We start from the raw sequence: 26,157 nt of genomic DNA on the forward strand, positions 1-26,157 counted from the left end.
CTTCAAGAGTACATTCAACCTAATGAAAGATCTAAAAGGGGAAACGATAAGGAGGTTAGACAAATTCGACATCATAAACCCAAAGCCTTTCAGAACTCGTTCTTCGTAACAACCGTAGTAGACTGGAACAGGTTAACAAATGAGGTGGTAAACTCTCCATCTTTGGAATCATTTAAGGAGATAAATCTTTTTCAGTAAGTGTCATCAAGCCACTCCACACGTAGTGTGTTCTAAAAGTTAGCAGGATGTGTCAGAAGATGACATGTTGCTGGCTAAATGATACAGATACATGCTATGTAGGCCAGCATGTAGTAGCAACTGACGGTTCATAAGCGGTAATTATCGGCCATGACTACGCCCTCTTGCAGTGGCTGGTTCGTGCACCAGATAAATAGTAACGTCTTGAGCCAAGACTAGTTACACTCACGGTACACGTTCGGTACCGCGGTGCGGTACACGTTGGTTAAACCTCGCTCCCAAATTGTCTAGATGAAACCAGGAGCACTTCAGAGAGCATGTATCGTACTTTCCCCCCTGGAGACGAGATCTACACAGGACAGCTAGAAAATGGCGAATGAGAAGAAAATGCCTTTGAAGTCACTGATCACTGTGGTCAGTGTCTTTTTGCTCAATGTTCCACCCATGGGTTTGTCAGAAGTTATGACACGGCCTCGCGGTGTGTCCTTAACAAGTGAGTACTGTTTGTTGAAGGGCAATCCTCGCTTTATCATAGACACTGAACGAAGGCGCGAGTAGCCTGGGCATGCCGGGCTCATGGTGATTGGCAGGATGACTGCATGATGATGATTGACCAGTAACCGTGCTAACGATACTCCGAGCTCTGAGTAGGGCCTACTAACTGTGTTAGGACTCACTACGAATCGCCTTTTCTAACAATGACTGACTCTGTGAAAATGAGTCACTAAGTCACCAGAGCCAAATTCATGACATTTGAGTTTTCCTACTTCATATTGAATTGATGAAACTGAGCTCTTTCATGTCTTTGTTTTAATGTTTCACTCAGTTTGCTGGTTTGGCGATGTTTGGTATGGTGAAAATGGAAGTTGTGTAGATTTTAAAATGTTGCGAATTCCTACCTTAACATGCCTAACATGCTTAAAAATGTGCATGACCGTATAGTTGCTAGTAACCCTAGTGTAGTGGCTCTCTTTTACAATCTGTCTCTTATCTGTCGCCACCATAACCCTACTTCAAGGCATATCTTAAACGCCTGAAATCCAAACTGCAGAATTGTCACAAACTTTAAATCCTAATATCTTCTGAAATGAGAATGACTCAACAATTTTACTTACACCGGTGTATTCTTCAGAGTTTGGACTTATATATGAGCACCCTAAAGCTTTCCCAAACCGTATATTTTTTGATGTATGGCGCCGTGAAAACTGGGTCTGTGATATTTCTATGCTTACTGTGTAGACCCTACATGTAAAAACACTGTACAAAAAGCAAGATTCTTTCAAAAATCTCTATAGGCTTTAACTCAAAAGTGGCTCTGGACAAAAGTCAACTCATTTTCACAGTGGGTCACTTTGGGACCTTTAGGACTAGAATATGAATTCACAGTTGCTATCCTTTTTCACGTTTTATGTGCGCATGCTCAGAAGATTTAATAGAAGGAAACAAATCCATGACAAGAACATTGCGAGATGTTTGGCAAATTTAACTGCTGCTCGCGATTGTTATTTTTGTAGACAATTTGTTCCCCTCTGGCTTTGTTCACTTTATCGTGCGGGGGCGCCATAATCGACATGGAGACGGAATGGGGAATTGGCTTATTATTAGACGAGTTTAGACTTGTTTCTGTGTACTTTTTTGCACCAGTTGTGTGCATTGGAAATAGGAACCAGACAAGTCTACAGCGAATGGATCACAGACTTTACATTGTATTTCCCTTCAACACTAACCGCCTGGCATATCACCTAGGGTACGGGACTCAGTACTACAAATAACTACTTCTAGTAGTCTGAGCCTGAAGGACCAAGTGCTACAAATTACTACTTCTAGCTAGAGCACTTCCATTGTTACTCATACATAAAGTCATGTAATCATGGTGCCACAGCCAGTGCTGTTCAGAGAAAATTAAGATAAGGAGCCACTGACTCCTAGAAAAAAAGTTGGGCGCCAGGTCAATTTTTGTACATATACACACATTTCAAAATACACAAGTTACAAGTACAAAATTTGACAAAACACACAGAAACATTATTCTGTCACTTATCTGCAGGACAGACAGTCTTTGGATTTTGTGCTCGTGGAATAAATAAAAAGTGGCAACTAATTATATGAAGAAAACAGCTGAAAGAAAAGACAAGGCATGTTTGTTCTTTTACGTTTGAGCATTTCGTGCCTGGGAGGCTGGGACTGGACCAAACCAAGGGAAACTTGAAACCCTTCAAACTTACTTTTGGGACTGAAATAAGTTTATTGCACTGGAATCGTGTTGTGCATAATGCATCTAAGGAAAATGCGAAACGTCTCAGTTCCCACACACTTTATACAGCATGTGACCACAAACCACTCGACTCTGGTACCTAGTACCTGTACGTGCTTATACATGTATGTACCTACATGCAAGCTAGGGTGCAGTGAATGTGGGCTCATGCTGTGCACGTAATAAGACACAGGAAAAAAATGCGGGATCATAGAGACACATCACTCGGTGCTCATAGAAGAAATCTGGGCAGCAATCGTTTGTGAAATGTGATTGACAAGGTGGGCGACCAACAGGCACAAATCATGGTCGCCATGGGCGATAAGAATTAAACATTGGGTTGCATAGCATCATTTTACAGGTGCAAATGCGACTGCTTTGGTGGCACCATAGAGCGCTGGCAGCTGCACTGTATGGTACACTGTCTTATCTATAGTATTTTATGGCTTCAAAGAACAATAAGGTCATGTACTCATATGAATGACAGCACTGTATGCTACATTGTTTTACTAAGTAGTATTTTGTAGTTTTTAGTGAGGTTAGGGTTCAAATGAATCCTCCAGAGGTATGAACCTACCAAAAAGGAAAAGAAAACCTGGTATAGAAAGAAAACATGATAAGCATGCTTTCTGATTGAGAAAATGAAGAAAATGATAGAAAAAAGGAAAAATATTCCATCAAGAGTGGGGCTCAATCCCATTACATGCACTTTACATGGCAATGTGCGTAGCGACTGTGCCATCGCATTGCCATGACGGTGACGGGAAATTAAAAACTTTATATAGATTACATGTACATGTACCAATGAAAATTGTGCACTACCGTAATTGTAGGATTTTGAACTTGCATTACAGTTACCGTAACAATAGCCACATCGATAAAATTTTACCTCCCCCCAAAAAATCTGCCATTTTTACCGTGTCGCAAAATTTTCTATGTTGTGGTTTATTGTCCATGTCACAAAATGCCTGTTGAAATCACACACTGCCTATCCAAGAGACAGGTGACAAGTACATGTACATGTAGATGAGACATGTCAGACCCTGATGGAGACATACATGTATTGTCCATAGAGATAAATGTAAGTTGGCTTGGATGGGTCTGTGTGTACATGTAGCAGCCGCTGTATCATTGTGTGAAATAATTTGTTGGCAATTCAACGGCACCCTCAGCAAAATTATTCAAAGTGACGGGCAAAACATGCAACATCATGCATGTCATGGTGTGTACACGTACATATGCACGACGACAGCACCTACCACCCTGAAAATTAAAGTCTGTTGAATGTGTACCAGTAATTCAAGTCTGTCTCATACCTGCCAGTACAGCTGTTCGTGATTAATGTACCGTGCAAATATTATTGATATGTACAATTTTTGTGGGAAATACTTGGAAGTGTACAAATTTTAAACCTTCAAAATTACACTCATCAGCTTTTTGGTGTATTTTCATCATAATATGCACTAAAATCCAGTACTTTTTACATGGGCATTGGTCACACTGTGTTCATCGTATCAAATTGACACAATATAATTAACCACTTCCTGCCAGGGAGCCCGGCCCGTGTGTTTATACGCGTAGCCGGGGTCTCCGAAATCGGACAAAGGGAACTGGGCCTTGTAAACAAAAGACCGTACTCGGAACAAAAGACCAGGCTGCTGGGCATTACTGACATTTTTCACTCTCAATAGTGGAGATAATCCAGCCTTGATTTGAAACAGTAGACCACGGTTTGGGCATTTAGTGTGAGCGGATTACCACAAGGGACAAATGCACTCCACCACCACAGCGATGAGCTACACAGTACCGCGGCATGCTAATCTGGCCCCTATTGAAAAGGGGTCAGCAGCGCACTGTGCCAGATTCGTGAAGAAAAGAAAGTCAGATAACAGCACACAATCTGGGCTCTTTTTACAAGGCTGCAGGCCTGGCTGAAATACTCAGGCGTCAATAGATTTTATCTGTCACACTAGAGTGGCCACCAGACAGTTATTCGTGAGGGTGTAAACGTCCATTAATTGAAATGATGAATTTTCGAAGAATTTTGAAAACTGAAAATCTTAACAAGTCCCGAGTATGTGCACTGCATTTTTCAAACCACCCGGCAGCAAGCGGTTAATACGGTGCACGTATACGTGCATCTCTTGTCTCATCTGAGGGGATCTCCAGCTTGCAATGTCCATACAAGCTGTTAACCCTAACCTTCCCCAACCACACAGAATTAAACAGTAGTAAAGTGTTTAATTCTGTGGGGTTAGGTCTGGTAGGCCCATAACAGCTGGCTTTTGCATCGGGTTTGGCATACCTCAGAAAAACAAAGTCCAACAGCCTCTGTGCACGAAGTCCCGTAGGGGTGTTTAACTTTGTATGAATGGGGAAGGTTAGGGCCAGCAACCCTTGGGGGGTTAGGGTTAATATAGAGTGCATGCTGTCTTGCTTCCCATGATAAACATGTACCTGTTAAGACCAGCATTTGGAATGCATTGTGTAGCGTTTATTCTGCTCTCTCCCAAATTATTCCGTCAATTAGATGAGGAATTCTACCGAGATCCACAGTGGTTTACCTGCCTAGATGGGTCGAGGCGGATTTTAAAAAGTCAGGTGAATGATGACTACTGCGATTGCTTGGACTCTTCTGATGAACCAGGTAAGCCATGATACCGTGTGTGCATTGATGATAACCTTGCTGACAACCCTGGCTGCCATCCAATAAAGAGGTAGTTGGCTGATGACTGCACTACTAAGGGTATAGTAGACAGCAGGTGGCCACTAGTGGATGGTTTTTGTGATTTCAAATTAAAATCATGGGTTTTGGTATAGGCCTGGTGGGGCATAATAGCAGGGTTCCTATGGCTAAGGAAAGTCTTGAAAAAGTCTAAGAAACTCATGGAAAACTCATGGAATTTGGTTTTCAGATTCATGTAGATCAGTGGGAATCCTATTGGAGCCTTTTTCTTGTTTGTGTTTTATTTTCACTCAGGAACATCAGCTTGTCCGCAGGGCAAATTCCATTGCAACAACAAGGGATTCATTCCTAAGTACATTCCTTCCTCTAGAGTAAATGACGGTATTTGTGGTAGGTCTCCACCCTAATCTTAACACATCCAGCAAAATCCAACAGAAGGCAACAGCTGTTGGATCTTGTTGATATTAGCTGTGAAAAGAAAAAGCCCTCTTTTGCTGCAGCTGTTGGGTTGCATTGAATACAACAGGCATCACATTGCCTTTGTTATTAAAGAGGCTAAGTGTCGTAAAGTAATTTCACGTTTTGAATTGCTTTTGTTTCTACTTGGTATATTTCTGATGCCTGGGCCAAAGGAATCTTACCCAAGTTTGTTTGCCGCGGCAGCCATTTTGAAACTTACATGGTTTATTTGCACAATTGCTGGATATTTGACCAGTTTCTTGCAGTGGTCAACTTGCAGCTATGATTTCCAGGTCAGTTAGATGACTGCTATGGCTTGCAGGCAGTGGGTAGTGTACCCCAGGTAGACATACATGTACACCGGCATATCAAAGACAAGCAATGTGATATCAGATGGTAGTATGTGAAGGTGGTTTTTCTCAATGTAAATTAGTCCATATGTACAGTAAATGCCTATGTGTATGTGACTAGAGTTACAACTAGTGGTCTGTTTTCTAGGGTAAACATTTTGACCAGTGACATTTCTTTCCCTGTTGATTACACAAATCACACATTTTGAATGTATAGCTTTGTAAACAAGTGTATTCTATTTTAAATGTTCATGCCAAGTGTTATTCCATGGAGAACTCATTTTTTTTTTATTTCAAGCAAATTTCCAGTTTTTAAATTAAGGAGCCAAGATAGATGTTCCGCATACCTGATTGCTGAGAATGGTGATGTTTCGCGTAGCAGTGCTGTACTGTATAGATGTTCATTTTTACGTGCAGCACACTCATACATAACTTTGACATGTGGAAAGCATGTTTTTTTCTCGTTTTGGCAATAGAGACAAAGCTTTTTAGTAATGAAGACTTGACCAACACGTGCATTGTGCATCATGGAATGCTAATGTTCCCCTCATCCCACAGTTTCAGTGTAATGAAATGCCCTTCATTGTTTGATTTCCACAGACTGTTGTGATGCCTCTGATGAGTATCTACTTCCAGGCGCCGCCAAGTGCACCAATAATTGCCGAGAGCTAGGCAGGGCGGACCGGGAGAAGCGCCAGAAGGAAATCCTGTTGATGAATCAGGGTTATGAGGTGCGCCTAGAGTACATCAAACAAGGAGCCCAGAAGAAAGCTGAGAGAGAGGTGTGCATTCTACACAAGCTCTTCTAAAGTAACTGGCTCTGTCGGTCTCAAGTTCAGATGTTTTGGTTTGAGTGTAGTGTAGTGGTACATTGCAGTTGTATTGTGTCTTGTAAACCACTTCACTGAATTTCATCCATCAGCACTAACGTGTCTTAATACTGTGTTGTAGTGTTGGTAACTTGTTTAACGTGTAACTAGTGTCTGTGATATGTGTGACCCACGATTCCAAAACCAGGATAAAGTCGGTAATTTTAAATTTTGACGATTCCTCTCAGAATTATTCATTCTTCAAAGTGATCCAGAGTTTGTCCTGAAGAAATTCCCTTTTTAATGTAATTTTGCTAATACTCTTTTGACAGTGTTTCATAATCATGTACAGATTTTACTGCAGGTGCGATATATTTTACCTCCATCTTGTGTAATAAAAACATCAATTCCTGCAAGGCATTGATGAATGTCGTTGTAAAAGATAATGATTGCGCTGTTTGATTGGAACTCTGAAACGTGTCATTAATTTTCCATGGTATGAAACATTACCTATCTGTTTTTGTATGTTCATCTGTTTGTAGGAATCCCTTCAAAAGCTCAGGGCAGAGAAGGAAATAGCTGACCAACTAAAAGATGAGAAAGAGAGTAAGTACTTTAAAACTAACAGCATTTCTGAAGCACCGAGTTACAAGTACAGTTGAACAAATTCAAAAAGTGAACAGGTGGAATATTCAGGTGGATTATCACTACAACTCCCTGGGTGTTTTTTGTTACCGTTAGAATGCAACCGGAATCCTCTGAATTCTCCACCATCACGTAAAAGCTATATACAGCCCCAGTCCTGTAGAATCTGCCATAGTTTTTTTGGTGTGTTCCTCGGAGAGATGACCATTGCCCATTGGCATCACCACTTGCAGTGTTCTTGACTTGAAACTTGAGACCTGACTTGATTTGGGAGCATAAAGTTTGGATTTGACTCCAACAAATTTGACTTGTTGCCATTACTAGATTGATCACATGATGAACAGATGATGGCAGAATAAAATTCAAAACTCAGTACTTATTCATAGACTTTCTAATTGTTTTGGCATCCAGGGTTCAGTGTTGAATTGGTTTAACTCATACATTAGTAACCGTCACCAGATAGTACAGATACAAGGGGAATCCTCAGGTGCGATTAAGGTTAAATATGGGGTCCCCCAGGGATCCGTTCTTGGTCCGATCCTTTTTACTCTCTATACAACGCCTCTTGGGGAACTCGCTCGGCAACACAATATCCAGTCACATTTTTACGCAGACGATACCCAGCTGTATACTTCATTCAGTCCCAACCTTGAGGATGATGATACAAAGATGCTCGATTCTCTCATCACATGCTTGCACGACATCCAGAAGTGGATGCTGGACAATTTCCTGAGGTTCAACCCACATAAGACAAAGTTCATGATTATTTCTTCGCCACAACTTCAAAACAAAATCAAAATCCAAAACCTACAAATAGGCGATGCTGTTCTGGTACCCAGTACGGATGCCCGCAATCTTGGTGTGGTGTTTGACCGGTTCTTAAACTTTGAAAAACATGTGTCCAAGATTTGTCAGACATCATACATGCATCTAAGAAGAATAGCAAGTATCAGACACTTACTTTCTCAGAACGCAGCAGAGCAACTCATTCATGCCTTTATCACTGCTAAACTTGATTTTTGCAATAGCCTGCTCACCGGTCTTCCGCACGGTACAATTCATCGTTTGCAACTTGTACAGAACGCTGCCGCACGTCTTCTAACGAGCACCAAAAGAACAGCTCACATAACTCCCATTCTCAACAAACTACATTGGTTACCCATCAAATACAGAATTCAGTTCAAGATCCTCCTTCTCACATTCAAGACACTCCACGGCTCTAGTCCCCTTTATCTTGCAAACATGCTGCAACTCCGCTCTGTCAGGCCGGGTCTGAGGTCAACAAGTAATACCCTAGTTGTTCCCCGGACTCGGCTGGCCAGTGCCGGAGACAGGGCTTTTTCTACAATTGCACCACGCTTATGGAACTCACTCCCGGATCATCTGAGACAAGAACATGACATCATGCAATTTCAGCATCATCTCAAAACATTCTTCTTCTCACAAGCTTTTTCACTATGAATGCACAATTGAGTTTTTCATTTTTCCACCAAGACCGGCGCCTCTGAATGCTTTGCAGATATAGTGCGCCTTATAAATGCTTTATTATTATTATTATTAAGTAGCATACATGTGGAGCAAATGAAACTGTCAGATACGCCTGACACTGAATTGAAACTTAGGACTTGGGAAAAACGAACTTGTGACTTGACTTGTAGAAAAATTTGAACACTGACAATAAGCTTCATTTAAAGAAGTAACCCTTCTCAAGCGTCTCGAAACTCCTGTTGGAATTTCGAGTGATAAGATTAATCTCTGCGAACCAGGAAAGAATGTGTTTTTTTGCAAGGTGGAGATTTTTCATTTTTTTTTTTTCTTTTTCAAGTCATGTTGGAGTCCTTGCATGTTGGTGGAGAGGTCCGAGTTGTTTGAGTTGTTAAGAATTTTACATCTGAGTGTACATTGTATATATGCCTGTACATGTAGCTCTGACTTACGTGATTTCCTTATTAGCTCAGCATGTCATTACAAATTGAAAAACCTTGTACAGATCTGTTACAGCTCAACAAGTTGCTCTTTCTCTCCCGCCGTCATTTAAGGCTTGTTTCTATTTGTCCCATGAGCAATTTTTTGTGTGCGTACATGTAACTTACAAGTAGTGCTTTTTTTAACCACAGGGATAAAGCAAGAAGCGGAAATCCCTGAGAAGGAGGCTAAGGATGCTCACACAGCAGCATGGGAAGCACAGCAGGCTATCCTGAAGGAAGAAAGGGAAAAACAACGTGCCAGTGATGCATTTGATGAGCTGGACACTGACAGTAATGGGCTGTAAGTGTGCAGCCAGGGGCCAGTTACATAGATGTATGCTTGCATGTTCTGTTGAGTACAGTGGCAGGAACCAGTGTAGTATGGCTTCATTGCATTGAGCATTGTGCACGTGTTTGCACCACTGTGATAGTGAAACTTGAATGGAACTTGTGATAAAAATGGATGTTTCCCTTGAAAAGTTGTGAACACAGGCAGGAAAACATAAAAATACAAGTGTTTTGACGTGAACAAAATAGATCAAACATTTTCAAGTTGAGTTAATTTTTGTTCACGCTAATCATGTAGAGTCTTACCAATTTACACCCTTTTAAAACTAAAAATCTGTCAGACGCCGTTGCACCATGCCCTGAAAAGTTTACAGTGCTGCCATTTATCAGTTGTTGTTACTGAGCTTGAAGTTTGGGGTCACGTGCAGGATCTATTCAGGCCTGGCACCGAGGCATGTAGATGTGAAGGCATGCCGAGCAAGGTGTCAAGACATGCACAACGTAAGCCTGTGTGTAGGGAACCACGACCAACCAGATTGATTTCATGTGTGTCGTGTTGTGTAGGGAACCACGACCAACCAGATTGATTTCATGTGTGTCGTGTTGTGTAGGGAACCACGACCAACCAGATTGATTTCATGTGTGTCGTGTTGTGTAGGGAACCACGACCAACCAGATTGGTTTCATGCGGGTCGCGTTGTGTATTGAATTCGCAGATCAGCCTGAAAATGTGATGCTGAAACATCACGAGACAAACATAAAAAAGACAAAAGAAAAGATTTTTTTTCCCCGTATTCTGTACCTGTGAGGCAGCAATTTTAGCCAAAAATGTATGAGGTGGTCTTCAAAAACCTTGAGGCGGCCTAGCCCATGGTTGAACTGGCAGGGGAAACACTGACACACACCCACATAGTGGGTACAGCGACTACCTTTGGGTATATCCCATTCAATTCCCCTCTTTTTCTGCAGAATTACCCCTGGGGAGTTGGCTGACCATAAAGAATTTGATTCAGACGGGGACGGGGAAGTGTCAGAAGAAGAAGCAAAGGTGAGTAAAGAATTGAAACACTTGAAGCTTATTTTGGTGTTCTCTCTGTTTCAAAATCTGATATTCAGTCACATGCGTAGTAAGGCAAACTGGGTCTTGGCTTGCCTTTCAAAAATTTCAGGAATGAGATTTGGCCCAATTGTGGATTTCCTCATTGGCACAGCTTTGCCAAAATTATGAGTATTATTTTCTGAATTATTTAAAAAATGAATGTAGGACTTAGGATTTAGGTTTGGAGTGCACCTTCTTGTGATAACATTGTTACTCTCGCTGGAATGCCAATAAATTGTTTGGATGTGTTGTTGAACCTTTCGGAATCGGCAAAGCTAGCTGTACACATGCCATGCCCATACATTTGAGATTTGAGAGATTTGTTTAAAATTACACGGTATTAGCCAGTTTCTCATTTTAAGAAAATGTCTCAAGCTAATTTTGTATTTGCCACATGCAGTTCATTATTTGTCACTTCAGTTGAGCAAAATAACTCAAAAAGTAATTGATTGTGGTGGAGATCTGGTAGTTCTTGTCAGAAGAACTAAGCTTTCTGTGCTATGAAGAAAGTAATCAATAGTCAATGGGTTGCCCCATTGAGATGCTTGCTACCACACAGATGTATAAATGTACATGTACCGTAGCAACCTGTCAATACGTATGACATGCATGAGGTGATGTAAATGATTACCACAGTTACTGGGTTCCTTGCTTCCTGATGTTTCACTTTTTGTGTAATCCTTTTGTATAATGCCGCTGTTTTCTGCACTATTACACTGTACTTCTTCACAGGTTTTGTTGGGTGGCGTTGATCAAGTAATCAAGCCCACTTTCACTGGGCCAGTGTGGGCTGTCATTAAGGACAAGTATAAATCTCAGAAAGACCAGGTACTGTAGTCACTTGCTGGCTGTTTTCCTTATCAGCGTCTTGCATGGCTTTTCATTTCAGGCTGTTTTAGTTGGCATTGACAGACTGCCTAAAGCTACCTTCATTGGCCCAATCTGGAAAAATATCAAGGAAAAATTCAAATCACTGCCAAAGGTATTCACTCATCATGCCGCTCATCTGATCTTGTCCCATTAACCTTAACCTTGCTACACAGTAGACCAAGTATTAAACCAAGTTACAAGCTATTCAGATGAACCATGACAAAACCAGTCTGTCATTGTTTATTGTTTTTAATACTTGTGACTGGACTATGGCTGGACTTACGAGAGGACCTGCTACTGGACTTGTGAAATGACTTGTGACTGGACTTGTGAAAGACTTGTGACTGGACTTGTGAGGGACTTGTTACTGGACTTGGAAAGGACTTGTGACTGGATTTGTGACTGGACTTGTGAAGGATTTGTGACGGGACTTGTGACTGGACTTGTGAGGGACTTGTAACTGGACTTGTGACTGGACTTGTGAAGGACTTATGACTGGACTTGTGACCGGACTTATGAAGGACTTGTGACTGGACTTGTGAGGAACTTGTAACTGGACTTGGAAAGGACTTGTGACTGGATTTGCGACTGGACTTGTGAAGCATTTGTGACGGGACTTGTGAAGGACTTGTGACTAGACTGGTGAGGGATTTGTAACTGGACTTGGAAAGGACTTGTGACTGGACTTGTGACCGGACTTATGAAGGACTTGTGACTGGACTTTTGACTGGACTTGTGAAGGACTTGTGACTGGACTCGTGTAGGACTTATGACTTGACTTGTGAAGGACTTGACGACAGTCCTGCTACTCATAGTGTGTAAGACTGAAATCCCTAACCTATTCACTCATCCAAGGTTGCTGCAGTGACTAATAATTGGTTTGCTTGAATAATTCTTCTTTCCATTTGATCTGGAACTTTTCTTGTCTTCTCTATTCAGCTGTGATCTGACTTGTTATAACATTTTACTTCTCGTGAAATTTTAATCCGATTTCAAAATGGGGATTGAGAACTTCTCAAGACCTGTTTTGAATTACTTTAATATTACACAATATTGTCCGATTATTAAAGATTGGAAGTTAAGACAGTTCTGACAAAATTCCTTAAATCACAATTGATCACAATTAAAACAGATCAGGTGCGTTTTCTTTGAAATCACCTGAAACAGATCCTATAGACTTAACAAATAAAAAGTGTTACATGAAGCAAAAAGAAATTTGCCATTGATACAAGAAACTTTGGTGGTAGTTTTGCTCTGTATTGGAAAGTTATCCCTAGAAATGCCAAATGGGTTTTCTGGATTGTATCAGTTGTCCTAAACTACTACAGTTTAAATTGATACAGTGGCTCTTTTTGAACTCAATGTGGATTTCCATTTTAGATGGTCTTTGCCTACCACAAGTACCACGTTAAAACTGTGAATTACGGCTGCTGCAGCCAATCTCAAGAAATCTGACATATTTTAACACTATTCATAGGCCATATGCCACATGATTGTGGTCTGGCTGTGAAATATGCATGTACTCGCCATTGAGTTTCAAAAAATTTGCTCAACTACATAATATTTGAATCATATTAAACTTCTTGGATGAGGATGATCACAGCTGTTCTGTGGCTGTTCCTTTTCAATATTACAGCAGTCATTAAACAGTTGTTAACCACATTGTGCTGGTTAGCTAGGTATCGGGTACCTTATGTTTGTATGCATAGCCTGGGAGCCTGAAATTGGACAAAGGAGCCAGGTCTTGTAATAAAAGAACGCTATCTGAACAAAAGAACGAGCTGCTGGGACCTAAAGAACATTTTTTTCAGTTGTCAGTAGCAGCGGTAATCTGCCCTTTTTTGGAAACACTATACCACTATTTGTGGCATTCAATACAAAGGATTACAACCACGGATGAAAGCTCTCCAGCGCTGCAGTGCTGAGCAACACAATACCGCTGCATGCTAATCTGGCCCCAGTGAAAAAGACGCAAGCAGCGAACTGCTCCAGTTTCGAGCACAAAAGAAAATCATACAACACCACACAATCTGGGCTCTCTTTACAAGGCAGCAAGCCTGGCTGAAATATACGGGCATCAATAGATGCTGTCTGTCAGATTAGAGTAGCCACCAGACAGTCATTCGTGTGGGTGTAAATGTCCAGTACATGAAGTAATGAATTTTTTGAAGAATTTTGAAAACGGATAATCTTGAAAAACGCTTGTTTTTGTGGACGGCCATTTTAATTTAACCCGGCAGCATATGGTTAAATTAGCTGCATCTACCATTTTGAAAAAGGTTTCGTCTTGTTTGGAACCAGGCATAAAATCTCAAAATTCTCTTACAGCCATATTAAGCTTTTCATTACCTCCAACAAGCAATGTTGTTCTTTCTCTTATAACTTTGTTATAGTAGGTATAGACAGCAAGTCTTTTTTAAGCTATCTAGGACTTGCCTTTCCAGCCTTTGTCAAATTCACCACCTTGGTTTACAGAGCACTTAGTTGATATTCCAACAGAACATACACAAGAGAAATGGTCATACATGCACATGTAATCAGCCCTATCATTTCAATGTAAGGTGGCTCCAGTGCACTGAGTATGGTGTGAGTTGGTATAATATTGGGTGCTTTTATCCTGATCAAACTTTCATTAAAATGCAGAAATTGCTGTTTCTGGGGAACTGATTAGCAGATACTGTTTAATCTCTAAAAAATTAAGGTGGTTTTTATGAGGTCCCACGCATCAACTTTATAAACCTAGTATATATATTTTGTTGACAGAGCATGCTCTCTGAAAGACTATGTAAAGTCAATGTCTCTGGGACTGCATTAGAACCACTTTGCTCTTTTAGAGTTTCATGTGTAATGTATTTCCCGGTCATTTTCCATGTCATGACTGTGTGTCTGGCTTTTCTAACATTTGCACATTGCTGCTTTATATAGTTCTTGTGCCTTGAGCTCATATATGAGTGCACCAGCCTTTGCATCTTGAAGGTGCAAACTGTTTTGCCTCTCAATCATGTCAAAGAGAGAAAGTGGCTGTTTCTTTACATTATTTGAGATGACTCCCTATGCTTCTTTTTGTCGCTTTGGATCTTTACAATGAAGATCTCAATTGAATCAAAATTTTGCTGAAAGGTTTATATTTTAAAACTGTACAGAAATTCAACTCATTTCATTTCGCTGTGTACGCAAAAGCCTTTAACTTGGAACTCACACCCTCAAAAACTTTGGAGCATTTTCAAGTACATGCAGCTCAGTGGTTGGTAAGAGAAGAAAGGTAATGGAATGCACCTGTAGGTTTTTCCCCAGCTCACATGTGTGGCAGTATACGTTGTTGTAGATATACTGTGTCCTTACAGAGGAATAGCGCCTCTGTGAAGTCTAATTTGACAGAGAAATTTGTTTACTGTAAATCGAGAGCTAGAGGGAGGGCAGCCCTTCATAAGCTCACTAAATATTATGAACCTGAAATCCTTCCAAAAATGCAGATTTTTAAAAGAAATGTGCAGTTTTACCAGTGTGCATCTGAACACCTTTGTTTCCATGACAGGTGACACCAGAGGAGCCATTGCCCATCCCGTCTCCTCCAGAGGAGGTAGGTGAGGATGATGTCGGTGCCAGAGGGGAGAATGGAGACATGGGCGACTCAGGAGACATTGAAGACTCAGATGAGGAGGATTTTGCCGATGAAGATGAAGACGATGAAGAGTTTGACGAGGACATGGACGAGGCAGAATTGATGGATCAATATGCCAAACACCGGACAAAGTACGAGAAGCAAAAAGAGCGGAAAGAAAAAGGAGAGGAAGGGGAAGAAATGCCGGAATACGATGAATCAACCAAGAAGCTCATTGAAGGTACAGTACCTGAACCTAGACATGGGCCAGTTGTATCCGTGCAGAGAGGTAACAAAAGAGGGCGTGTGTTTAAATAAAATTGACAGCCCCATACACTCTCTCACTGCGCGCAAGTTCATGCGTGTTTGGCGCGGTACGCTGACTACCCACAACAAATTTATGCTGGAATGTATAGACTTTGCATGCATGCCGAACGCGTGCAAGAACGTGGTTGGAAAACTTAGTACCAGTCTGTCTGTCTTTTGCTGGTGAGGGTGCACTTCAACTCAGGGCAGATAACCTGTGGCAACAACCTCATCAGGTTGTAGAGAGCAGCACTATATGGCTTAATTGTGAGAGACAGGGTAGGGGAAGTTGGCAGTATACACGGACATGTACTTGTGTAGTAAAAATTGTGTGTGGGTTTTTAAGTTTTCAGTACAGGTTATTCACAGTGCACTGCCAACAGGTTACCACAGACAAGCCATTTTTAAGTTTGAAAACATGGCAAACTTGAGGGATTTGCATTTGAGTGAACTTCAGTTGATAACTTGGGGAACTTTTTGATAGATTAGGGTATTCTCCTCAATAAAAAAAGACAGAATTAGTTAAAACTGGCACTCAAATTACTCCTACGAATCTTGCATCCAGATGAACATTCTATAACAGTAGCTGTAATGTATGTTGCTAGCAATGTTTAACCACTTCCTGCCGGGCGACCCGATTTCGAGTACATAGGCTTTATATGCAGAGGTAAGGAGCCTGGAACTGGGACAAAAGAGTTGGACCGTGCTTAGCACAAAAGACTGAGCTGCTGGGCATTACCAACAATTTTTCGCTCTCAGTAGTGGAATAATCCAGCCTTGTTTTGAAACAGTATACCACAGTTTGAGGCATTTAGAGCGAGCGGATTACCACCGGGGACAAAAGCTCTCCACCTCCGCAGTGATGAGCCACACAACACCGCTGCACGCTAATCTGGCCCCTATTGAAAAGAGGTCAGCAGTGCACTGTGCCGGTTTCGGGAACAAAAGAATCTTACGTAACACCGCACAATCTGGGCTTTTTTTCCAAGGCTGCAGGCCTGGCTGAAATATTCAGGAGTCAATGAAGGTTACCTGCCTGCTTTAGAGTAGTGCCCAAAGAGTCTTTCATGTGTGCAGAAATGATGAATTTTTGAAGAATTTTGAAAACGGAAAATCTTGAAAAGGACCCGGCATCTTTTCTTACTCAAGGAAAATCCACCCGGCAGCAAGTGGTTAAGTGTAAATGACTCAATGAAAAATGGGAAACTTGAGAAGTACCTCAAATGTGAAATATGGAAGGAAATGAACACACACACTGAGGAAACTCCGGAAATTTCACTGCTACCATTTCTTTTTGTAAATCGACGTTTTGGACTAGAATTGTTGACCCAAAATGCTCATACAGAAACATTCGGGAGGCAGGCCAAGGCTGCCACATATTTGAATGGGAAGGAGCTGCGAATGGGTGCATTGGTGACTAATTGCTGTACTGAATGGCAGCTATGCTGAACATTTTGTGTGGACCTTGTTAATGTTGTTATAGCTTGGACTTGGAAACAACGTGAATGGCAACTCAATTGAATAAAAAAATAACCCACTGTGCATGCAAAAGCAAATTTTGATATCAAGAGTTGAATTCATTCATTTGCCTGTTTTTGATTTACAGTTGCCAAATAATGTTAACATCTTAAAGAAATTCCTCAATTGAGTTCCTTGAGAGCTGCCATGTTGTGTACATGTACGTGATTACATCTGTGTGACATAAAGTACACGTTAGTGACACTCATTTGAAAGTCAGCAAATTCTGATATCAAAGAGTTGAATTCATTTGTTTGGCTGTTTTGTTGTTCCTTTCAGTTGCTGATGCTGCTCGGAATGAATTCAAGGAGGCAGAGAAGCAAGTTGATGATTTGAAGAAATCAATTGAAGATCTAGAGAAGCTGCTAAGCGTAGACCTGGGGCCACTGCAAGAGTTTGAACCATTACAGAAACAATGCTATGAGTTCACAGATAGAGAGTAAGCCACCGTCAACGATTCAATCCGTGTTGAATAAGTGTTAGTGTAGAATTAGGCCGGCCCAGCAAATCATGTGTTGCTATCACACCCACACACAAGTTATTTGGTTGTTAACTGAACCCACAGCTTGGTAAGCTGTAAATATGCTTTTTTTTAGAGTTGCCAGGGAATAATACAAATATGCTCAAGAAAGCCAGTGACATCTTGAAGAAATTCCTCAATTTGGGTCTATGCGTGCGCCATATGCTCTTGGTTGCATCTGTGTGGCATAAAATACGCTTTTGTGGTAGTCATTTGAAAGTAAGCATACCCACAGAGTCTTTGCTTGAATTAATAGAATATGGTAGCAATGGCTTTTTGTATGTCTGCCTAGCTTCCTGCGTTAGCAACGTTGAGGGGGTATTGTGCACTTATCAAACCAACTGCCGTTAAGGCAAGGAGCCATTTAATGTTAAAAATCCTTGATACGTGGCAAGTTGGTTCTTTCAGTGCCCTTCATACCCTCATATGAAGAATGACCGAATAGTTCATGCCATGTCCAGTATAAAAGATAAAGATGTGGTTGTTACATCAGGAAGGAAAAAGAGTTATGTTTAAAAACGAAAAAAGAAGCCTGAAACGAGATGTTACCATTCACCAATGTTTGAGTTACAGCGATGTCACTGTATCTTAGACTGAAAGTCTCCTATGCAGACATGTAGTTGCAGCCTGTAATGCCATTAACATGCACTTCTTGAACAAGAGTCACATAAGTAACTTCATGTAATATTTGCCTTGTCTACAGGTATACATATAAACTGTGTCCATTTGATAGAACAACACAGCGGCCCAAATCTGGCGGTTCAGAAACCCAGTTAGGGTGAGTGTCATACATGTTTGAGCTTCCGATGCACATTTTCTAATGTGGTTTGCCGGCTGAGCATGTAGCCTGTGCATAGAGTGATTAGATGTTCCAAACACTGATCAGCAGACACTTCAGAGTGACTGACAGAGCCATCGGATGGGACCAAGAGGCAGTTGAATACTTAATTGAAAGAAGGGCCCAATTCTAACAAAACCTTTTTTGAGTTCAAAAGAAAAAAACTGAATATTTTTTGAAGGAGTTGCAAAGGAAATCAATTAACTCTCCTAGGCCACAATGGTGGAGTTGGGCGTCTCTTTTAATGAGGTATGGAATTATTTGCTGAGAGGGGGATTGCCTTGCCATTTCTTGAATTTCTCGGCAGCTTCCCCCTGTTGTTTCAGTGTAGTAAATTCCGAAGGTCCATGCAATAGACATGGATTCAATATCTTAGGTCTGGTCTAGCAATACTTAAATCTGCATCAAGAGGTGGGATTTTTAGTGCTGTTTTTCTTTTGTTTGTCTGTCATGCCTTATGCGTGCCATGTGGCAGAATCATTAAATACTCCTCTGTCATTCGACGAGAGAGTCTCTTGTGTTGGCAACCTTTAGAAGCCTTCCTGTCAAGAAGTCACCATGCAAAAAAAATTCACATCAATGTTTGCGAATTCAAAGTGACTACATTTGAGTAAAATTTAATGAAATTCAGTGATAAGAAATATTTATGGGGCTACAGATGTGTTCCATCTTTTGAGGGGAATGGAAAGCATGTCTATCAGGTTATTAGCTGTATCACAGCGCCATATACCATGTCTAAAGGGCGACCATTCATTCATCATTAGACCAAGAACCATCGTCTAGTTGGTTCTAATGTACTGTTTTTGTGATGCAGGCACAAGCCATGTCATATGGTCAGCAATTCACCAGAAGGATTTTAAAGATTCATTAGGGTCTTCTAAATTGTCTCCTTTTTTGCAGGACCTGGGGCCAGTGGGAGGGGCCACCTGAGAATAAATACAGCCAGATGAAATACACCAGGGGTAGAAACTGCTGGAATGGGCCTGATAGGTCCACATTGGTAAGATGCTTTGGATACTTGGATACTAAGTGAGAAAGCATTTCCTTCCTCCTTATTCGTTTGTGCTCAAGTTATTTAATAACTTGAAATAAGAAATAACCAGGGAAAGTATGCCCTACTCACATGGTGGGGTTCACTTTTATTTGGGGCATCTGCCCCCCTTCGTAAATACCGGCACCACCCCTTTTGTAAATTTTAGATCTGCCACTGTAGAGAATGCTGGACACCTAAAACATCCTTGTTCCCTCGAGACCATTTCATTTCTCGGCCATAACTGCGGCAAAGTGCCCTCCTTAAGGACACAAAAGAAGGACAGCAGCCCTTGGGACAAAGAAAATTCAAAAACAAGGATTTTGCTTTGTAAGCACTGTACTTTCCGAACCCGTTTTTTGAGAAAAAACGTCATGAAATGACTCACTTAAACTCTTGCAGAAAGGATGTGATCCAGGTAATCAACTAATGGTTAAAGTGTAATTCAACAGCCTGTATTACTGCGTAACTAGCCGTTACTGCGGTGCCACAACGCTCATGGACAGGTAGTACACGCACATTACAAGCTTCCTTGTTATGAGTTGCCAGTACACTAACCTAAAGAATGTGGGTGTGAGTGCAGTGCTACCACAGTTATGGTGTCTAATCAGATTACTCTATGTGCAGTTTGTCAAATTTTTGTCAGTTTGATTGACTTTTGTTCTGGTTTTCTTCCCCAAGGTTAATCTGCGCTGCGGCCTGGAGGACAAGCTTGTGGCGGCCAGTGAACCAGAACGATGCACTTACGAATTTCAGTTTGAAACACCTGCACTATGCATAACAAAAACAGACTTGGAGACAGGAGAAACAGATAGCCATGATGAACTATAACCATGGATGTTATTAGTGGGGGTGGGGGCTTTATGTAGAAACTATGAGATGTCCTCTAACAAGATCAAGTTTGTTTTCTGTGCCTGCATTTGGGGTTGTTACACAGGTCTTTTTTTGGGGGGGAGTGATTGCTTGACCACTTTTTTAGGGGGTTAACGACTTCCTGCCGGGGCAGTTATCAATGTTGATGATGTTGGGCCAGGATATTTATCATTTTTTTTCTGTTTTCAAAATTCTTTAACAATTCCTATCTTCATTTACTGGACGCTTACAAACATGTGAAGGACTGTCTGGTGTCCACTCTAGCCTGACAGACAAAATGTATTGACGCCTGAGTATTTCAGCCAGGCCTGCAGCCTTGTAAAAAGAGCCCAGATTGTGTGGTGTTATATAACTTTCTTTTGTTCACAAACTTGGCTCAATGTGCTGCTGACGTCTTTTCAATAGGGGCCAGATTAGCATGCAGCAGTGCTGTGTGGCTCATCACTGTGGCAGTGGAGCGCTTTTGTCCACAGTGGTTATCCACTCACTCTAAATGCCCCAAACAGTGGTATACTGTTTCAAAACAAGGCTGGACTATCTCCACTTTTGAGAGCGAAAAAATGCCGGTAATTCCCAGCAGCCTGGTCTTCTGTTCCAAGTACGGTCTTTTGTTATAAGGCCCTGTACCTTTTGTCCGAATTCGGAGACCCCGGCCACGCATATAAAGCATATGTATCCGGATCCGGAATCCCCGGCAGGGAGTGGTTAAAAGGGGTTTGGAGAGGGTCCAAATTGAATCAGAGAGTGAATGAAGTAAACTGCACTTTGTAACCCCGGTGATTCTGGAGCTTTCAATTACCAATCAGGTCTGAGAGGATTAAGCAGGGTTGAGAAGATGCAGCCCAGCCACTGTTATATTACATGAGGTGGCAGGCATATTGAAAGTTCAAGCACCGGGAATGTTCCATGACATTGCTGCATGGTATAGGTAGAACATTAATAAGAGTCTTAGCACACATGGGAGGGGTTAGGGTTGACCAGGTGTAGTGGCAATTGTTTTGCCTGTCCATAATGCCTGTGTTAGGCTGAACTTTCCTGCCTCCCTATCTCTTATGGTCGGTAAATTACAAGAACATCCACCTTGGCAATTCAAGCATGTCACAGGGAACCTTTGGCATGATAGAGACGGCAGAGCTAAAGCGAGAGGTTAGGTCAAATTTGACGACCTTAACTCAGTGGAATGGTACAAAGCAGCAACGTCCAACATTCTGTTGGTTTCTAAGTGGAGCTGTATATCTCACTTTTTGTAGTTGAACAATTGAAGCTGAGCTCCGAAGTATACATGTATTTCTTGCTTTTTATAGCCTAACAAGCTGAACTCACAAGATCATTGCATGCTCTGAAAGCTCCATGTTTTGAGGAAATGTCTTGGTATTTCTGGTTAAGACTCCTCCAAATAGACAAAGTCTGGTAAGCACAATTAGCAACCATAGTCAGGTGCAACATACTAGTATCAAAGGCACACAAGCATTTTGACATGTAAGCATTGTACAGGAGGAAACACCAACCAGACACAGAGAGGCTTAGCAGACCTCACACCATTGATGCATTCATCGCACATTTTATGCACAGGGTTTGTGGGCTTTATAGCACATTTGTATGAAACTGTGCACAGACCTGGACATGAAACAAATGCAGTACATGTAGTTATCATGTGTATTTGTGTACAAACATGAGCGACAACACATGCATGTGTACTTTGTATGGTCAGTAGTACACGTATATGGAAGAAGGTGGATATTATCAGTTATCACACGAGTAGGAGTGGAACACGTAACAGTTGTTGACCACTGTGGTGTGGGATATGACGTTCTGAACATCCGAGGGACACATAGCATCCTGAGGCAAGCTGAGGGGGCTGTGTGGAATTTATACAAAGAAACAAGTTCAGAATTTCTGAAGACGATAGGTCTACTGTCAAACTGTACAATTAACCTACAAACAGACATATTTATCATCTGCAAATGCACTGTTCGCTCACTTCCTTTAATTGCGTTAACATTAAAGTGAAACTAGTGGGGGTACCAGTGAGTACATGTTTAGTTAGCAGTCCCCACATTACCTTGTACACAGCAGGGATGGTAACGAGTCTTGTAACACAGGCGCGATCATTGATCGAATTTCCTGGTAGCCTATGCATAAAACATATTATGGGTACCACACAAAACTGGCTAAAGGAGCAGAAATGTTTACGCTGGAACTTTCCAAAGCTCTTCTGTCTCGTGCATGTGCGTGTGCACACACTATTGGCAGAAAGAGATATCTCACGGTGTGATATGCGGATATATCGCCCTGTCATATGATCGTTTTGGGCCAATAAATGGACATTATCCAAGACAGAGGTATGACAAAGAATGATGATGTGTGTCAGTGTCCCAAATACCATGAGGTTGAAGGCTGAGTGGTATACGGGACACAGATGCACTACATTATTCTGTGTTCCACAAGTGGCGCTGGAACGAATTTATCTTCAAGCAAACTTGACACGCAGTGCCACCTTTGAATTTACAGTAAATTTTGCAGTTGTGCATTTTGCTTTTAATGTAGATTTGGCCCAGTGCGTTGAGTTAGAACGGCGCATTACGCAGGGTTTAACATGGACCATGCAACACAGTTAAATGTTACTCCGTGGCCATGGATCGACCAACCAGAATTGAGAATTCAAGTTTGCCTGAAGATAAACAACATAATGTGTACATGTGAAAATAAAGGCTTGCATACAGTATACCAGCGCATGTGTTCACATGACAGAACATGAAAAACTGGATTGTTATATGTAGTATAAAAATAAGTTTTATGAATATTCAGCAGCATAGTCATAGGAACAACTGCATATACACTGTGTGGGTCCATTGATGCATCATGGTGAGATTAAAAAAGACATCTCCTGTTCATGCTTGAATTGCATTGGTTGAAGCAGCATTGAATTCCATCAATGATTTCTAGTTGTGGTCACTGGATGGAACTGCATGTATAGGGAAAATGTGCATTAGCATTATGATGTATTGTCCAGAGTGGAAACACTTAAAATTGTTTGAAACAAAGCCATTTAACTTCTTTCAGCTTCAAGGCTGAATAAATCACAGTTTGATTTCAGAATTCAATAACCTTGTCTCATTTACTTAATTTAAAACCACACTGTGAATGTGTGCATGCTGAAGGACCAAAATCCTCAACAGAGGTCAAAATTCACAAACATGCTGTGATTTTTTTTTCTCCTTCACAGAAGGAGATATGATGTGGTTAAACTTGAAGCATTTATCACAGCTGGAACGTGCTAACAATTCAGAATTGCTAAAGTTAGTGTGCTCTGGTTCTGTTTACCAAAGAGGGTCCAAGCAGAAGCTGATGTTCGTGGCAAACCGTCTCTCTAATTGTTACACATTGTGGGAATCTAGTATGGCATATAGTGTAAATAGCCTAGCTTTGACTTCTTTTAGAATTTCTGAATGGTTTTCATTTTTCTTTCTGGCTTCTCTCCTGACATTAGATAACAACATTGCCAACATGACTACATCATGTATTCGATGGGGGGAAAATGATTTTTCAGGCAAAATAAATCTCAGTGGAAACTGCAGGGGGCTAACATTGTGCATTGCATTGGTCCTGCGAGGGCATTCCTTATCAGAACATAGAGGAAGGACACAGGAGGAGTTGCAACTCAGGCACTTCAAAGTGTTCAATGATTGTCACCACCGAGTCGGACGAATAACAGAAAACATCCAAAAATGCCAGATTACAGGCTGCATCTTAGCCGGACAAGCAGGGCCAGTAATATCCTACCAATTCTTGTAGTTTTTGCTTGCAATTAAATACAAATTATCGATCTGACCAGGAAATAGAGAGAGAAAAATTCCTGGTATTAGACCTACTTTTGCCATCGTAAATAAACTTTTTAAATTTTGATACACTGTTCATTATCCATGCAAAGTTATGTAATTTTATTCTCCGTCCAATACATCAGTGTTCAAAGACTTGGTACGAATTTGGCTAAGACTGGCCAACAAAATATTCACTACTACTGGAAAGCTTAGTTCATTAGGAACAAAATGTGCTATTTCATCACAGAGTGATCATGAAATCTCATAAAATAGGCTTTTGTACAAATGCCATAAAAAAAATGATTCAAACAAAACGCTAAATCTTGTAAAAAGCCGGACTATTTATTCCTAAAATAACTCCAGAAGAAATAGATCATGAAGGGCAGTGACTGCACTTACAGATTTAGGGCACACAGTGTAATGCAAGCAACTGTGCAAGCATTAAATATGATGTCATGAGATCATACCGAGCACCAACAAAGGCATGAATATTTAATGTCCTATACCTCAGTACATGAAGGTTTAAGGATGCAGATTACCAATGACAAATTGCGGCGGTGATCATAGGCAACAAAGGGGTTTCGTGGTAGTGAAACAGATGGTGCATAGCAAGCGTTCGCTGCGCTCTGGCTATGGACATACCAGGCATGCCAGAAAGCGGTAATTGGCCAGATGTTACAGCCAGAGCAGTTCAACCTTCTGTGTCCTTCCTCTATGGTCAGAATAAGGTTAAAACAACTCTGCCTATGGAACACCCCATCACTTAGTGGCAGCCAGTCAAAGTCTTTGGTTGAATACCATCAGCTGGGTCTGTATAGTGACAGTCTGATTTCATTCTGAAGCCATAATCACAGACCTGATCATGGCTGATCCTTGTATGGTAGTCATCAACTGAAGCTAAGACTAAACAGCCATTCCTCTTTGTGACTAACTCCTTTAAAAATAACTTGAAACTGTGCCAGTCAAAAGATTACTGCAATTTTGCAGATGCAGCGATGATGATATGAAAGATATTGAATACTCGCTATGAGCAAAGCAATATTTTCAGGTCTTTGAAAATGTATATCCACTTTAAAAGAAACCCAATCCCCCATATTACCTTGCAATGGCTGAGGAGAATCACTGATCGTATTAATAGTTTACAGTTTTTCTATTTGACTAATTTGATTGTATAAAACGGAATGTAAAGCTATTATAAATATTCAATGCAATTCAAAATTGTGATTTAATGTCCTAAGGCTGTAGTGATTCATTCACTTACCTGTACATGTATGAAAGAAATGGGAAATAAAGGACACGTATAGAATGAGGGGAACAGTCCTGTAAGCAGCCAGTGATAAAAAGAAACCGCATTGCACAATGTTTGTTTTCCACTAATTAACTTGACTTTCTGTAAAGGAATGGAAGGTGTATGTGTGTGTTGAAGCAGAGGCGCATACTTGTTCCATTGGGACTACACACACAATTATAGTTCTTGTGGGGACCAAACAATTGCGAGGACATGATGGTCTACACGATTGAGTGCAGCCTTTCCTCATAATATTTCCCACTGCTCAGTCCCAACCAGGGCATGGGTACCGTCTTGACTCAATGTGGTGCTTGTCCGAAGCAACCACACACATACAAACGAGTGATTTATGGAGATGGTGAAAGCTGGAACTTGATAGCATACCTGAAGCAGACCTAGGAGAACTTTTACAAAGGTAGAGGAACTTGTTAAATATTCACTCGGTACCTTTATGGCCTATAATAAACTTTCTATTTTATTACCTCCTCTAAATTTTTGAGTTGTCTTCAGTTATTGGTGCATTATGATGTCTGTGAAACGATTATGATGTTTAAGAAATTTCAATGCTGGAATTAGGGTGGTTTCGGCAAGTCCGTTTTTACCCTGTGGAGGTAATGGTTGAAGTGAGTCATTTCAGATCAACATGCCATTCTTTGTGCACTTCAAATACTGTAATTTGACAGTGAATCCATTCCACAGAAAAACAAGTGTAAAAGAAAGTTGGAATACTTGACAAA

General features: G+C 41.1%; 1 protein-coding gene across 2 annotated transcripts; it reads left to right on the forward strand.

Moving 5' to 3' along the window:
* The first annotated feature begins 486 nt into the window (after positions 1 to 486).
* prkcsh (protein kinase C substrate 80K-H) lies at positions 487 to 25,912 on the forward strand. Of its 2 annotated transcripts, none has more exons than XM_022236587.2 (13): positions 487 to 691; positions 4,983 to 5,099; positions 5,433 to 5,528; positions 6,548 to 6,729; positions 7,299 to 7,362; positions 9,519 to 9,669; positions 10,626 to 10,704; positions 11,645 to 11,737; positions 15,161 to 15,467; positions 17,330 to 17,489; positions 18,274 to 18,348; positions 19,309 to 19,408; positions 20,120 to 25,912. In XM_022236587.2, the coding sequence occupies exons 1-13, from the start codon at positions 568 to 570 to the stop codon at positions 20,267 to 20,269; spliced, it is 1,698 nt and encodes a 565-aa protein (XP_022092279.2). In that variant the 5' UTR covers positions 487 to 567; the 3' UTR covers positions 20,270 to 25,912. The 2 variants fall into 2 exon arrangements, with proteins under 2 accessions (XP_022092279.2, XP_022092278.2); XM_022236586.2 differs by lacking the exon at positions 11,645 to 11,737 and adding an exon at positions 11,488 to 11,583 and having other exon boundaries at positions 498 to 691.
* Positions 25,913 to 26,157: the final 245 nt, after the last annotated feature.

The sequence above is a fragment of the Acanthaster planci genome, linkage group LG12 (assembly GCF_054643075.1).
Source record: "Acanthaster planci isolate LZ-2023a linkage group LG12, COTS_SCS, whole genome shotgun sequence".
Taxonomy (NCBI): domain Eukaryota; kingdom Metazoa; phylum Echinodermata; class Asteroidea; order Valvatida; family Acanthasteridae; genus Acanthaster; species Acanthaster planci.

Coding starts and splice junctions, on each gene's coding strand:
- prkcsh (XM_022236586.2), top strand. CDS start 568: ATGGCGAATGAGAAGAAAATGCCTTTGAAGTCACTGATCACTGTGGTC. Junction 10,705..11,487: donor TGTCAGAAGAAGAAGCAAAG/GTGAGTAAAGAA, acceptor ACTTCTTCACAG/GTTTTGTTGGGTGGCGTTGA. Junction 15,468..17,329: donor AACCAAGAAGCTCATTGAAG/GTACAGTACCTG, acceptor TGTTCCTTTCAG/TTGCTGATGCTGCTCGGAAT.